Genomic DNA, 13,047 nt, shown 5'->3' with positions numbered 1-13,047 from the left:
TGATTCAGATGATTATATAAAGAGCTGTTCTAGAAGGCAGAATTCACGTTGTGGATGAGCTGGTGGAAATAACCGTACACGGGGAGTCAATGCATGGCGTTTACTTGATCTGATCAATTTACTGCTCTGATGATATATTCAATCATCTTTATGCTTATATTTATTCCCCCTTTTGATAGTTTCCTGTTATAAATCAGTATATATGGCTTAATGTAAATACAGTGATACAGCAGCCACCACAAACCAGCAGTTTTTTTTAATTGGAGCAAGATGGAGCACGCAGCGTGTCATCAGTCTGAACCAGACAGTGAGGATTCTGATGATTCTGGACGAGGAACAAGAGCAGGTGGATCCACGGACATGCGCAGAGATCTCCCCAGTGGGTCGGATTGCAAGCTTCTGTTTGCAGCCGGAACGCAAAGCTGGACGCAGACATACACTGCTCCACCAGTGGCTCCAGGCGCATTTCGTTTAAAGCGTGGAGATCAACGTTAGCTTCAGTTTCGTTTTGTTCCTCTTTTGTTCCTTTTGCGCTCTTGATTCGCAGGCTATTTGGTCATGGGAAAAGTCAAAAGCTCATTCGTCCACCTTTTCTCGACGATTTGTGACTTTTTTACTTTTTTCCCTTCGATCAGGAATCATCATATGCCGTGTGACCGGGCCCTAGAGCTCAGACACTTTATGCTGTTGAAATTGTAGTTTACATGAGAGAGTGGAAATTAAATAAAACAAATAAGGGTAAAAGCGTGAACTCATTCATGTGTGATTACTGTGATCATACGCTTTGCTCTGGACATACGGCGCCTGTCAGCTGACCGCAGACTGATGGACCTGATCATGCACGCAAGGCTGATGTATTCATGAGATGAGCGCATCAGGTATTTCATGTAAAACATAAAAGGGAGAACAGTAATCCACGTCATTTCAGTACTTCCTGGTCTACGTCTAGGCGGAAGCTAAGTCCACTCTTTATAACAGGAATTAAGTATTATAAATTATGGTGTTTGTTTATTTATTTATTTATTTTTGCTCCGCTGCTATGTGCGCAACTTTCCACATGCTCGCAGTGTGTTTGCATACGCGAACACGAGCGTGCACAAAACTGTCGCTGTGGTATTGTGCACACCTGTCCAACCGTGTGTCCCTCCCAATAGCAGGTGGATTGTTTCGCGGTTCCCCATTTCATTTTTTATTCGTGGATTTTCGGCCGGTTTCTGCTTCTATCGCCCAACTTCGTGTTAGGTGTGAAGGGGCCATTTTTGAGTTTGGCACTGTTATTCCTTTGCTGTGAGAGTTTCATGCTAAACACCAGTTGGTGTTTTGCAAATTTTGTGACCTTCACTGAGCCGACCTCCTTTGTGCGACTCGAAGAGGGGTTTTGTGAGTTTTTGGGGAGGCAAAAACCACTTTTTATGCTTCTCTGCTGTGAGACAGGAGGGTTGCATGTTGTCATGTAATAAATGGTTTGGCATGTGACAGTTGCCTCTGCCATTTTTCCCTCTTCAGTGGTTATTTTCCAAACAATGCTGCATCTTTAGCAAAACCCCCTCATTTCACGGGAGCTAGCTTGTCTGTGTGCAGGTGTGCTCTCGCCTATATCCTGACATCATGACTTTGCCTCTCAACTAACAGCTCTGAGACTCTGCTCTTCCCCTGGGAGACCCACAGCTTTTATCTCCTCATAGTTGGCTGAGAACTTCCGCTCACCTCTCTTGTCTTTCTGTGCTGCCCATCACATGACAGCATTAACATTAGCGTGCCTTTTAGCTGGCCGCAGACAAAGAGCCCTGCAGTGCGCCGGTCAGAGCCACAGGCTAATTCCCACATCAGACTCCTGTGGAGCGAACGGCGAGAAGGTGTTTGAGATTCAGGCTTTGGCAAATCAAACACTAGATTATGACTGAATAATAAAAAAATCCACATTATTGTTACTGCTGCCTTCAAAGGAAATAACCCTTTATTTCCTAATTGTGGCCTTTAGGGGAGATACTGTTACATTGTGTTTCTTTGGCTTCCATGTTCATGATGTGGTTTACTGTGTACTTGTGTGTCTGGTGTGTTTCAGTTATGCTAAAAATGTACATTTATGTTAAAGGAAAAGATCACTATTTTGCAACCACAGTCAAACTATGTTAGTAATCAAGCTTCTGAGTGCTCTGCTCACATTTGCTTGTTGTATCATTGGCATATAATGCCTTTTTAAAAGAAAAGTAGAAAAAGAAAGAATGACTGGGTATGCTACTGTGGAAATTACAAAAACTCCATTGTGTGTGATGCAATGAAAATTGGGTTCTATTTACATGTGATATATATATATATATATATATATATATATTTTTTTTTTTTTTTGGGTATATGTTGCACCAGAATATCAGTCACAGGATATATATATATATATAGAACACAATGTGCTGTCCTCTGCTTCTGTGGTGTCTGGTAGGTTGCTCGCACTGCATACAAGTAGTTGCCGTACTCAAAAGACCAAGATTCCTTGCGGATAGGACAAGCGCAGAACACAAAATAATGTTCCTTTCTATGGGGATATCCTAATGCGCGTTTATATGACCTGATATTCGGGTTAGAAAAGGATTAACCCAGGGGTCTTATTCGGGTTTTTAAAAACCGGAATATGAGCATATTCGAGTTTTTGCAGGTGTTCACATGGCCGTGCACAACCGGGTTATTGCTAATATTCCGGTTATGAAAGTGTTATTGGCTCCATGTAAACGTAGTCATTGTTACCCGCTTACTCCAATTAGGGGTCACGGGGGAGCCGCTGCCTATCTCAGCAGTCATAGGGTGAGAGGCGGGGTACACCCAGGACAGGACGCCAGTCTGTTGCAGGCCCACATATAGACAAACAAAAACATTCACACACACACACCAATGGACAACTTAAAGTTTCCAATTCACCTAAGCTTCTTTGGATGTGGAAGGAAGCCAGTACACCCGGAGAGGTGCAGGGTAGGTGATAATCTAGTTGTTAAGCGTTGGGCTTGAGATCAGAGGATCCTCGGTTTGAATCCCAACCTGAGCGAAAAATCACTAAGGGCCCTTGGGCAAGGTCCTTAATCTCCTAGTTGCTCTCTGTGTGTAGTGAGTACCTTGTATAGCAGCACCCTCACATCGGGGTGAATGTGAGGCATTATTGTAAAGCGCTTTGACTGTTTAATGCAGATGGAAAAGAGCTATATAAATGCAGTCCATTTACCATTTATTTAATTTAACCCACGCAAACATGGGGAGAACACGCAAACGCCACAGAGAAAGGCCACAGGTGGTGACCTTCTTGCTGTGAGGCGACAGTGCTAACCACTAAAACACCGTGCTGCCCTCATGGAATAAAAAATATAGCTCACATATTCACTTTTATTGGAACTGATTTTGTGTTGACGTGCCAATAAAAAAAAGTGTGTGTGTGTGTGTGTGGGGGGGGGGGGGGGGGGGTCATCAAACTCTACTTTTATTATATCTCTGGGATGCCTAAAACTTTTGCACAGTACTGTGTATTTATACACACACTGGCAGCCCTGGCAAAATTCTGTTGTACCTGCATGAATGGCAAATGTCCACACACACACACACACACACACACACACACACACACACACACACACACACACACACACACACACACACACACACACACACACACACACACACACACACACACACACACACACACACACACACAGAGTATAGTAGCAATGATGGGGTGCTGTGTTGGGAGTATATTCACGTATGCATGACTGGTGTGTTGATTTCCCGTATGGAATGCTCACTATCAATGAGAGAAAAGCAGCATTTGTTTTTCTTTTATCTTCATCATCATTCGATATTGATGTTACAGACAAATAAGTGTGCTGGTTTCTTTTTTTTCCAAGGATGACGAGCCAGTCACAGGAGGGGCCAACAGCAGAGACCAAACTCACATTCACAAGTTCCTCAACCAGCGTCACAAGAAATTGCCGTGGAAGCCTGAGGTAATTTCTCCTTTCCTTTCCTCTTCCCAGTCTTTATTTCTCACTCATTCTCTTCATGAATGTTGCACACGTATCCTTCACTCACTTTTTCTTAAACCTGTGTCCTTGTCCTTCAGCAGGAGGACAAGAACAGAAACATCAATATTATATCAAGGCTTTTCATTTGCTTTATTTGTGACTCATCAACTCAACCCAGCAAGGCTGCTCACACATGCACCATCATTTTGTCAGTGATTAACCTTTAGGAAATTGGTTTTTAATAATAGTCCATCATCACAGTTGCTTGGTAATTGAATGCCACTGTTTGCGTTTAATCAAATGCAATTCAGGTGGAAACATCTTTTTGGTTTTTTTTTAAACCTTCACATTACTGGAGGACAACAAACAGTTGACCACATCTCTGTGTGTTTATGCATCTATTAATCGATTGATTGATCAAGCAATCAAATTTTACCTTTGTGTGTGTGTGTGTGTGTGTGTGTGTGTGTGTGTGTGTGTGTGTGTGTGTGTGTGTGTGTGTGTGTGTGTGTGTAATGTGAGTGGGAGTGCTATTAAAGAATATGTATGTGTGCCTCCGTTAGGAAGGTGATAGTCAACCAGTTAAATCAATGAGCTTGTAACCAGAGGATCCTCTGTTCACATCCCCATGAGACTGGAAAATCACAAAGGGCCTTTGAGCAAGATCCTTAACTCCCAAGTTGCTTCCAAGCTGAGCACCATACACCCCTATTCCACAGGACACTGTTTTATTACGATCCTCTACCATCCAGAAAAGTGCAAATACGGGATGAAACTGTCAGGATCTCAGACACGAAAAGGCAGGACACAACTGTAAAACTCAGACTCAAAAGTGAAAGTTCAAAAGGCTTTACTTGGTAACCAGGCAGGGTTCAGTACACAGGGCAGCAAACAAAAACCAACAACAGTGTCTAAAACATCAGACGGCAAGCAAGGTAAAAAAAACAGGTGGACAGTCGGTACACGGCAAGAAATGCACAAGAAAACAAGAACACTGTGAAACAAGGCTGGAAACACTGCCATGAAGCACAAACGATCTGGCGAAGACAGGAGGGAAAGTGAGACCTAAATGCAGGTGGTGATCAGAGGAAAAGGGAAACAGGTGAGGAGGAAAGATCAGGAATGGAGCATAGCAAGCGGAGGACAACAGGAAAGACGCACCCAACACCAAACACCCCAGACAAAGGACAAGAGAATGCAGGGAACATGAAACCAATCACAAAAGAACGAACAATAAAATCCCGATAAACATACCCCACAAGCCAGTGGCGGCTGGCCCATAGGGGGTGCTCGGGCGCTGCCCTCCTAGATGTGGAGGGGAAAAGTCATAATATATATATATTTAAAAAGTATTATCAATGTCAGTTTTACTTAATAGTATGTGCCTACATGTAATATGAATGATTAAAACAACACTTCCTCCAACTGACTCTCATTCAACAGTGCATTTCCACCGACAGAAGCAGAGAACGTATCATTCCTCGTCTTGGGCGATCATTCAAAGCGCCCTTGAAGTGCAGCGAAATAACCAATTGTATGTAGTTGCTAGGGAAAATTAATAAATATTTGGCAAATCAACATTGCCAAAATTAATGGCTTTGTGGCGCCGGAATTTTAGCCCTCGCTACAAAAATGCGGGAACGTTAGATTGCTACAGTCAGTGATATACGTGACGCTGCAGCTTCTGCTGTCAGGCAGGCAGAAAGAAATGATGGTGACGACGATGTTTTGGTTCTATTTATTTATTTTTATTTTGTCTCTGTGTGTTTTGCTGGAGTAAGTTGAAGAACTCTTCGGAGGTTTAAAACGGGACAAAACTAATCAAATCAATGACACCAAAGTTTCGCGGGGATCCTTTTGGAGGTGCATGGAGGTGCGCACATCAGATCTTTCTCGTGCTTTAATGACAATTGCACATCCCGGTTGGAGGAGAGACGTTTGTCTGACTCGTTATAAACCGTGTCAGGCTTCATTCACACTGTCAGCGCGCACACGTCACGGAGGCTGCTGATCTGCGATCTTTACTGCGGGGTGGAAAGGAACGCATCCACCTCTGCCAGCTGTGGACTGACTCCTCTGGATCCACTTCAGCTCAGGTGAGCTGACGAGCTGCTCGGATTTATTCCCGAATGTTGCTCCTGGTGTGGAAACGAGGATGAAAATTTAAGATAAAACGAATGAGTGATGTTTTTTTTTGTTTGTTTTAGGGGGTCAAAGCTGTGATCTTTATTGGGACAGCAGACCAGTTATAATGGTAATAGGGGAGGCCGGGGCTGTTTGTAACAGTGTTCAAAGCTGCAGCCATGCTGGTATTTTGATTTCACTTTACACGTTATGAGGATCAGTTCACAGAAGTGAAATATTCTTTGGAGTATTGCACACTCTAAAACAAATTATTTGCTCAGTTTAAAAACAAAACCATAAAATATCAATTTGCATGTTTTTTAAAGAAATTCTAACTCAGCCACTGAGTACACACAAGACACATAGTAAGACAAACCCAAGTTTAGCAACGCATTTAATTAGGTGGTTTTGTATACTTAATTTGCTTTGTCCTCTACACTGTTAATTAATTTTAACCAATTTAATTTAAAGGTTTTGGTGTTATTAGTTAGTCAAGTTATTTAATTTAAGTTTTTCAAGCTTCTTTAGTTTGCCTCCATTCTACTCAGTAATGTTCATGCAAAATATTACCTTAATTTTCTCTCTCTCTCTCTCTCTCACACACACACACACACACACACACACACACACACACACACACACACACACACACACACACACACACACACTCTCTCTCTCTCTCTCTCTCTCACACACACACACACACACACACACACACACACACACACACACACACACACACACACACACACACACACACACACACAAGGTGGTGTGAACATTGTAGTATGTACATAATGTTCTTTTGTCAATTGAAGAATTTTTCCATATTTTGAAAGAGTGTAAATTTGGTGATATTTTCTATTTTGTTAAGGTCAGTGTCATTGTGAACCCCAGGATCTGTTTGTCTGAAGATAATGGCAGTGCAGTACAGTTTGGTGTACTGTGTGTGTAACTGGTGTCAAATGGTGAAATGTTCTTTGCTCAAGAACTTGAGTGTTGTATTGTATTTGATACTGTTCCTTTCCAAAGTAGAAATGGGGCCTAATATAGCTGTAAATGGTTAATTTTATCTGTTGAACTGCTGATTTTGAGAAGGACATGAAAGGATCATTGTGGAATTGTAGTAATTTTCCGACTGTTCACTTGAATGCCTCTACTGGACAAGGCAAGGGAATCTATTGGCACAGCAGCCCCACCAAGACGGTTTTTCACCAGCTGCCACTGCCACAAGCCCAACCATGACAGAAACGGCTTACTCCTGCTAACCTCCTGATAGGAGGCATATAAAGTGCTGATGACAAACTGGCTATATTTTTTAGGTAGTGTTCTTTCTACAAAAGCTAACATTGATGCTGAGATTCTGCATAGTCTTAAAGGTGCAAGCTGCGCCTTTGGCAGGCTGCATGAGATAGTGTTTGATGTGAGAGGGATATGGACTGATACAAAAATCATGATATACAAGGCTGTTGTGATACCTTCCCTCCTATACACCTCAGAATCCTGGACCACTTACACATGTCACCTTAAAAGCTTGGAAAAATACCATCAGCGGTGTTTCTGCTGTATTCTGGGTGTGAGTTGGCAGGACCAACAGATGAATAACAGCATTCTGAAGGAGGTAAACTACACAAGCATTGAAGACATAGTGACTGAAAATCATGTGCGTTGGACAGGATATGTGGTTAGGCTGGAAGATTCCCACCTTCCAAAGCAAATCTGGGAACTGGGCTCAGGCACTAGGTCCCAAGGGGAACAGAGGAAATGTTTCAAAGACAATCTGAAAGCCACTGTTAAAGCTTGCAATATGAGTTTGGTGGGCTGGGAAGACCTGGCTCGCAATAGAGCTAGATGGTGAAATACAGTCCAGGAGGGTGTGACGCTGTTTGAGCATGAGTGTCGCTGCAAGATAGAGGAAAACGCCAAATGGTGCAAGGAGCACGATAGCGCTCCCCCGACAGAAGCGTCAATTGCCACCTACACTTGCGCTGTGTGTGGCAAAATCTGTGCCTCCCAAATCAGGCTTGTTTACCACCAACAGGTGCATAAGTGATCATTTTTGGGGGGATAATCTTACTGGACTATGTGTGGATGTGTGTGTGTGGGTGTTAAGTCGGTGCCCTTTGAGGTAAAATAAGAGCCTCTGAGTGAGCGATGTTATTTCTGTTACATATGACACAGAAGACTTATACAAGCTGTGTCAGTCATGAATTGTGCTTAAATCAGAAGAATATCTGTGAGAACACTCATAGAATTGTGGGACTTTGGAGGCGTTGAACATTAAATATCAACCGCATGAAAATGTACAAGTTAGATAAAAAGTGATATAGCACAATATGACCCCTTTAATAATTCTTTTATTGGCTCCAAGACCACTTTATTTTCAAATGTGCTCATTGTACATTCAAATCTGGCTGTAAAGTATTATGACTCATACATTTCAAACATTTACTTTAAACCTCTTTGAGCTTTGTGGCTGTGCTTCATTAATGATCCTAAAAGAGAAAAACGTGTATTGTTTGCACACAAACCCCCAACATGTTAGATGTGTCAGTGACAGTCATTAAATCAAGTTACTTTTGTAAGAAAGGTGTTTTGTTTGACTTACATGTTTAGCTGAGCAGCAGGAAAGATACACAGGTATGTTTTAATCAGACAAAGTTGTCTGAGCTGATCTATTCGCTATTAAAATAAAATCTGTATTTCTAGCCTGGTGCATAATGTTTAAACGGTCCAATATATGTCCCAAAAGCACGCATTGTTTACCAACCAAGGAAGTTATGTCAAAAAGAAGCTGATAAAAGTGCAATTAATTTAGTTTTTGTTGATAGTTTTTTTTAACTGTCACATTACAGGTGCTGTAATTACTGTATTTTTGGGATTACAAGTCACACCAGAGTACAAATTGCACTTGTTAAAAATGCTTCTTGAAAAGGAAAAACACATTAAGTTGCACCGAAGTATAAATCACACCTGTTTTCTCTATTATCATCTCTTCAATTTGGGACTTTGATTCATTGTTAAAGTGTACTTTTTGTTGTTGGCATTTCTTCCTTTATCATTCAAGTTCATTTTGTTTAGTGCTTAAATTTCTGTGAAAGTCCTACATAAATAGTCATTCTAATTATTATCATTATTATTATTATTATTATTATTATTATTATTATTATTATTAAGAACAAATGTGTGTTGTTTTTTTTTTTTTTTTTTTATGCAAGTTGTACTGGAGTATAAATTGCTGCACCCCCACCACCACCACCACCACAAAAAGTGAGGGGCGACTTATACACCTGAAAATACAGTAACTCATCTGAATTACAAATCCCTCATCAGTTTTGTGACGCATTCTTTTGAGTTCCTCTCTTTTTGCTTGGTTCCGATATGAAGCTACACGTTGGTTTGGCACAAGCTTTACACCGGATGTCTTTTGTGACACAACTCCGCATCACACGGAGAAAGGGCATGGGTGGTCATGAACAGAGAACCTTCTGTTTTGAAAGCAAGTGCATAAACCATTTGGCCACCCTGCTGCCTTGAATAACACTATGTAACACAATTTTTGTTCCTGGCTTCTAAGTGTTATATTTCAACTGCTTATGTCTAAAGTCTATGGAAAAATGACTACATTCAGCACAAACTTTGATTTTATTTTTTTTTTACGTTCTAGAAAGTTCTAAAAGTTTCTTGAAATTTCCAGATAATTCTGGAAACTTCTAGAAAATTCTGGACAGTTCTAGCAGTTAAAGAATATTCTAGAAGACTACTCAGTAGTACTGTTGTCGTGTGTTACCTGTGCTGCTCCACAGCCTGTTCAGTGGATTTTTATTTTATTTTTTAGCACTGTTGTCGTGTGTTACCTGTGCTGCTCCACAGCCTGTTCAGTGGATTTTTATTTTATTTTTTAGCACTGTTGTCGTGTGTTACCTGTGCTGCTCCACAGCCTGTTCAGTGGATTTTATTTTATTTTTTAGCACTGTTGTCGTGTGTTACCTGTGCTGCTCCACAGCCTGTTCAGTGGATTTTTATTTTATTTTTTAGCACTGTTGTCGTGTGTTACCTGTGCTGCTCCACAGCCTGTTCAGTGGATTTTTATTTTATTTTTTAGCACTGTTGTCGTGTGTTACCTGTGCTGCTCCACAGCCTGTTCAGTGGATTTTTATTTTATTTTTAGCCCTGTTGTCGTGTGTTACCTGTGCTGCTCCACAGCCTGTTCAGTGGATTTTTATTTTATTTTTAGCACTGTTGTCGTGTGTTACCTGTGCTGCTCCACAGCCTGTTCAGTGGATTTTATTTTATTTTTAGCACTGTTGTCGTGTGTTACCTGTGCTGCTCCACAGCCTGTTCAGTGGATTTTTATTTATTTTTTAGCACTGTTGTCGTGTGTTACCTGTGCTGCTCCACAGCCTGTTCAGTGGATTTTTATTTTATTTTTTAGCACTGTTGTCGTGTGTTACCTGTGCTGCTCCACAGCCTGTTCAGTGGATTTTTATTTTATTTTTTAGCACTGTTGTCGTGTGTTACCTGTGCTGCTCCACAGCCTGTTCAGTGGATTTTTATTTTATTTTTTAGCACTGTTGTCGTGTGTTACCTGTGCTGCTCCACAGCCTGTTCAGTGGATTTTTATTTTATTTTTTAGCACTGTTGTCGTGTGTTACCTGTGCTGCTCCACAGCCTGTTCAGTGGATTTTTATTTATTTTTTAGCACTGTTGTCGTGTGTTACCTGTGCTGCTCCACAGCCTGTTCAGTGGATTTTTATTTTATTTTTTAGCACTGTTGTCGTGTGTTACCTGTGCTGCTCCACAGCCTGTTCAGTGGATTTTTATTTTATTTTTTAGCACTGTTGTCGTGTGTTACCTGTGCTGCTCCACAGCCTGTTCAGTGGATTTTTATTTTATTTTTTAGCACTGTTGTCGTGTGTTACCTGTGCTGCTCCACAGCCTGTTCAGTGGATTTTATTTTATTTTAGCGCTGTTGTCGTGCGTTACCTGTGCTGCTCCACAGCCTGTTCAGTGGATTTTTATTTTTTTTTTTTAGCGCTGTTGTCGTGTGTTACCTGTGCTGCTCCACAGCCTGTTCAGTGGATTTTTATTTTATTTTAGCGCTGTTGTCGTGTGTTACCTGTGCTGCTCCACAGCCTGTCCAGTGGATTTTTATTTTATTTTTAGCACTGTTGTCGTGCGTTACCTGTGCTGTTCCACAGCCTGTTCAGTGGATTTTTATTTTATTTTTTAGCACTGTTGTCGTGCGTTACCTGTGCTGCTCCACAGCCTGTTCAGTGGATTTTTATTTTATTTTTTAGCACTGTTGTCGTGCGTTACCTGTGCTGCTCCACAGCCTGTTCAGTGGATTTTTATTTTATTTTTTAGCACTGTTGTCGTGTGTTACCTGTGCTGCTCCACAGCCTGTTCAGTGGATTTTTATTTTATTTTTTAGCACTGTTGTCGTGCGTTACCTGTGCTGTTCCACAGCCTGTCCAGTGGATTTTTATTTTATTTTTACCACTGTTGTCGTGTGTTACCTGTGCTGCTCCACAGCCTGTCCAGTGGATTTTTATTTTATTTTTGGCACTGTTGTCGTGTGTTACCTGCGCTGCTCCACAGCCTGTTCAGTGGATTTTTGTTTTGTTTTTTGGCACTGTTGTTGTGCGTTACCTGTGCTGCTCCACAGCCTGTCCAGTGGATTTTTATTTTATTTTTTGGCACTGTTGTCGTGCGTTACCTGTGCTGCTCCACAGCCTGTCCAGTGGATTTTGATTTTTATTTTATTTTTTTTAGCACTGTTGTCGTGCGTTACCTGTGCTGCTCCACAGCCTGTCCAGTGGATTTTTATTTTATTTTTTACCACTGTTGTCGTGCGTTACCTGTGCTGCTCCACAGCCTGTCCAGTGGATTTTTATTTTATTTTTTACCACTGTTGTCGTGCGTTACCTGTGCTGCTCCACAGCCTGTCCAGTGGATTTTGATTTTATTTTTTGGCACTGTTGTCGTGCGTTACCTGTGCTGCTCCACAGCCTGTCCAGTGGATTTTGATTTTTATTTTATTTTTTTTACCACTGTTGTCGTGCGTTACCTGTGCTGCTCCACAGCCTGTCCAGTGGATTTTTATTTTATTTTTTACCACTGTTGTCGTGCGTTACCTGTGCTGCTCCACAGCCTGTCCAGTGGATTTTTATTTTATTTTTACCACTGTTGTCGTGCGTTACCTGTGCTGCTCCACAGCCTGTCCAGTGGATTTTGATTTTGATTTTATTTTTTTTTTGGCGCTGTTGTCGTGCGTTACCTGTGCTGCTCCACAGCCTGTCCAGTGGATTTTTATTTAGCGCTGTTGTCGTGCGTTGCCTGTGCTGCTCCACAGCCTGTCCAGTGGATTTTTATTTTTATTTTATTTTATTTTTTAGCACTGTTGTTGTGCGTTACCTGTGCTGCTCCACAGCCTGTCCAGTGGATTTTTATTTTTATTTTATTTTATTTTTTACCACTGTTGTCGTGCGTTACCTGTGCTGCTCCACAGCCTGTCCAGTGGATTTTGATTTTGATTTTATTTTTTTTTTGGCGCTGTTGTCGTGCGTTACCTGTGCTGCTCCACAGCCTGTCCAGTGGATTTTTATTTAGCGCTGTTGTCGTGCGTTGCCTGTGCTGCTCCACAGCCTGTCCAGTGGATTTTTATTTTTATTTTATTTTATTTTTTAGCACTGTTGTCGTGCGTTACCTGTGCTGCTCCACAGCCTGTCCAGTGGATTTTTATTTTTATTTTATTTTTTAGCGCTGTTGTCGTGCGTTACCTGTGCTGCTCCACAGCCTGTCCAGTGGATTTTTATTTTGTTTTAGCACTGTTGTCGTGCGTTACCTGTGCTGCTCCACAGCCTGTCTAGTGGATTTTTATTTTGTTTTAGCACTGTTGTCGTGCGTTGCCTGTGCTGCT

The 13,047-nt window shown here is 41.5% G+C and overlaps 1 protein-coding gene across 1 annotated transcript in view; it reads left to right on the top strand.

Annotated features, from left to right (window-relative positions):
- Window positions 1-13,047, top strand: part of b4galnt4a (beta-1,4-N-acetyl-galactosaminyl transferase 4a) — a 440,181-nt gene that overhangs the window by 263,500 nt on the left and 163,634 nt on the right. Inside the window, exon 3 of the mRNA XM_034176867.1 lies at window positions 3,885-3,983. Coding sequence (XP_034032758.1) covers window positions 3,885-3,983 — 99 coding nt within the window. The remainder of the gene's footprint in view (window positions 1-3,884; window positions 3,984-13,047) is intronic.

This window comes from Thalassophryne amazonica, chromosome 8 (assembly GCF_902500255.1).
Source record: "Thalassophryne amazonica chromosome 8, fThaAma1.1, whole genome shotgun sequence".
Lineage (NCBI taxonomy): Eukaryota > Metazoa > Chordata > Actinopteri > Batrachoidiformes > Batrachoididae > Thalassophryne > Thalassophryne amazonica.
This window is presented reverse-complemented; position numbering and strand designations above follow the sequence as displayed.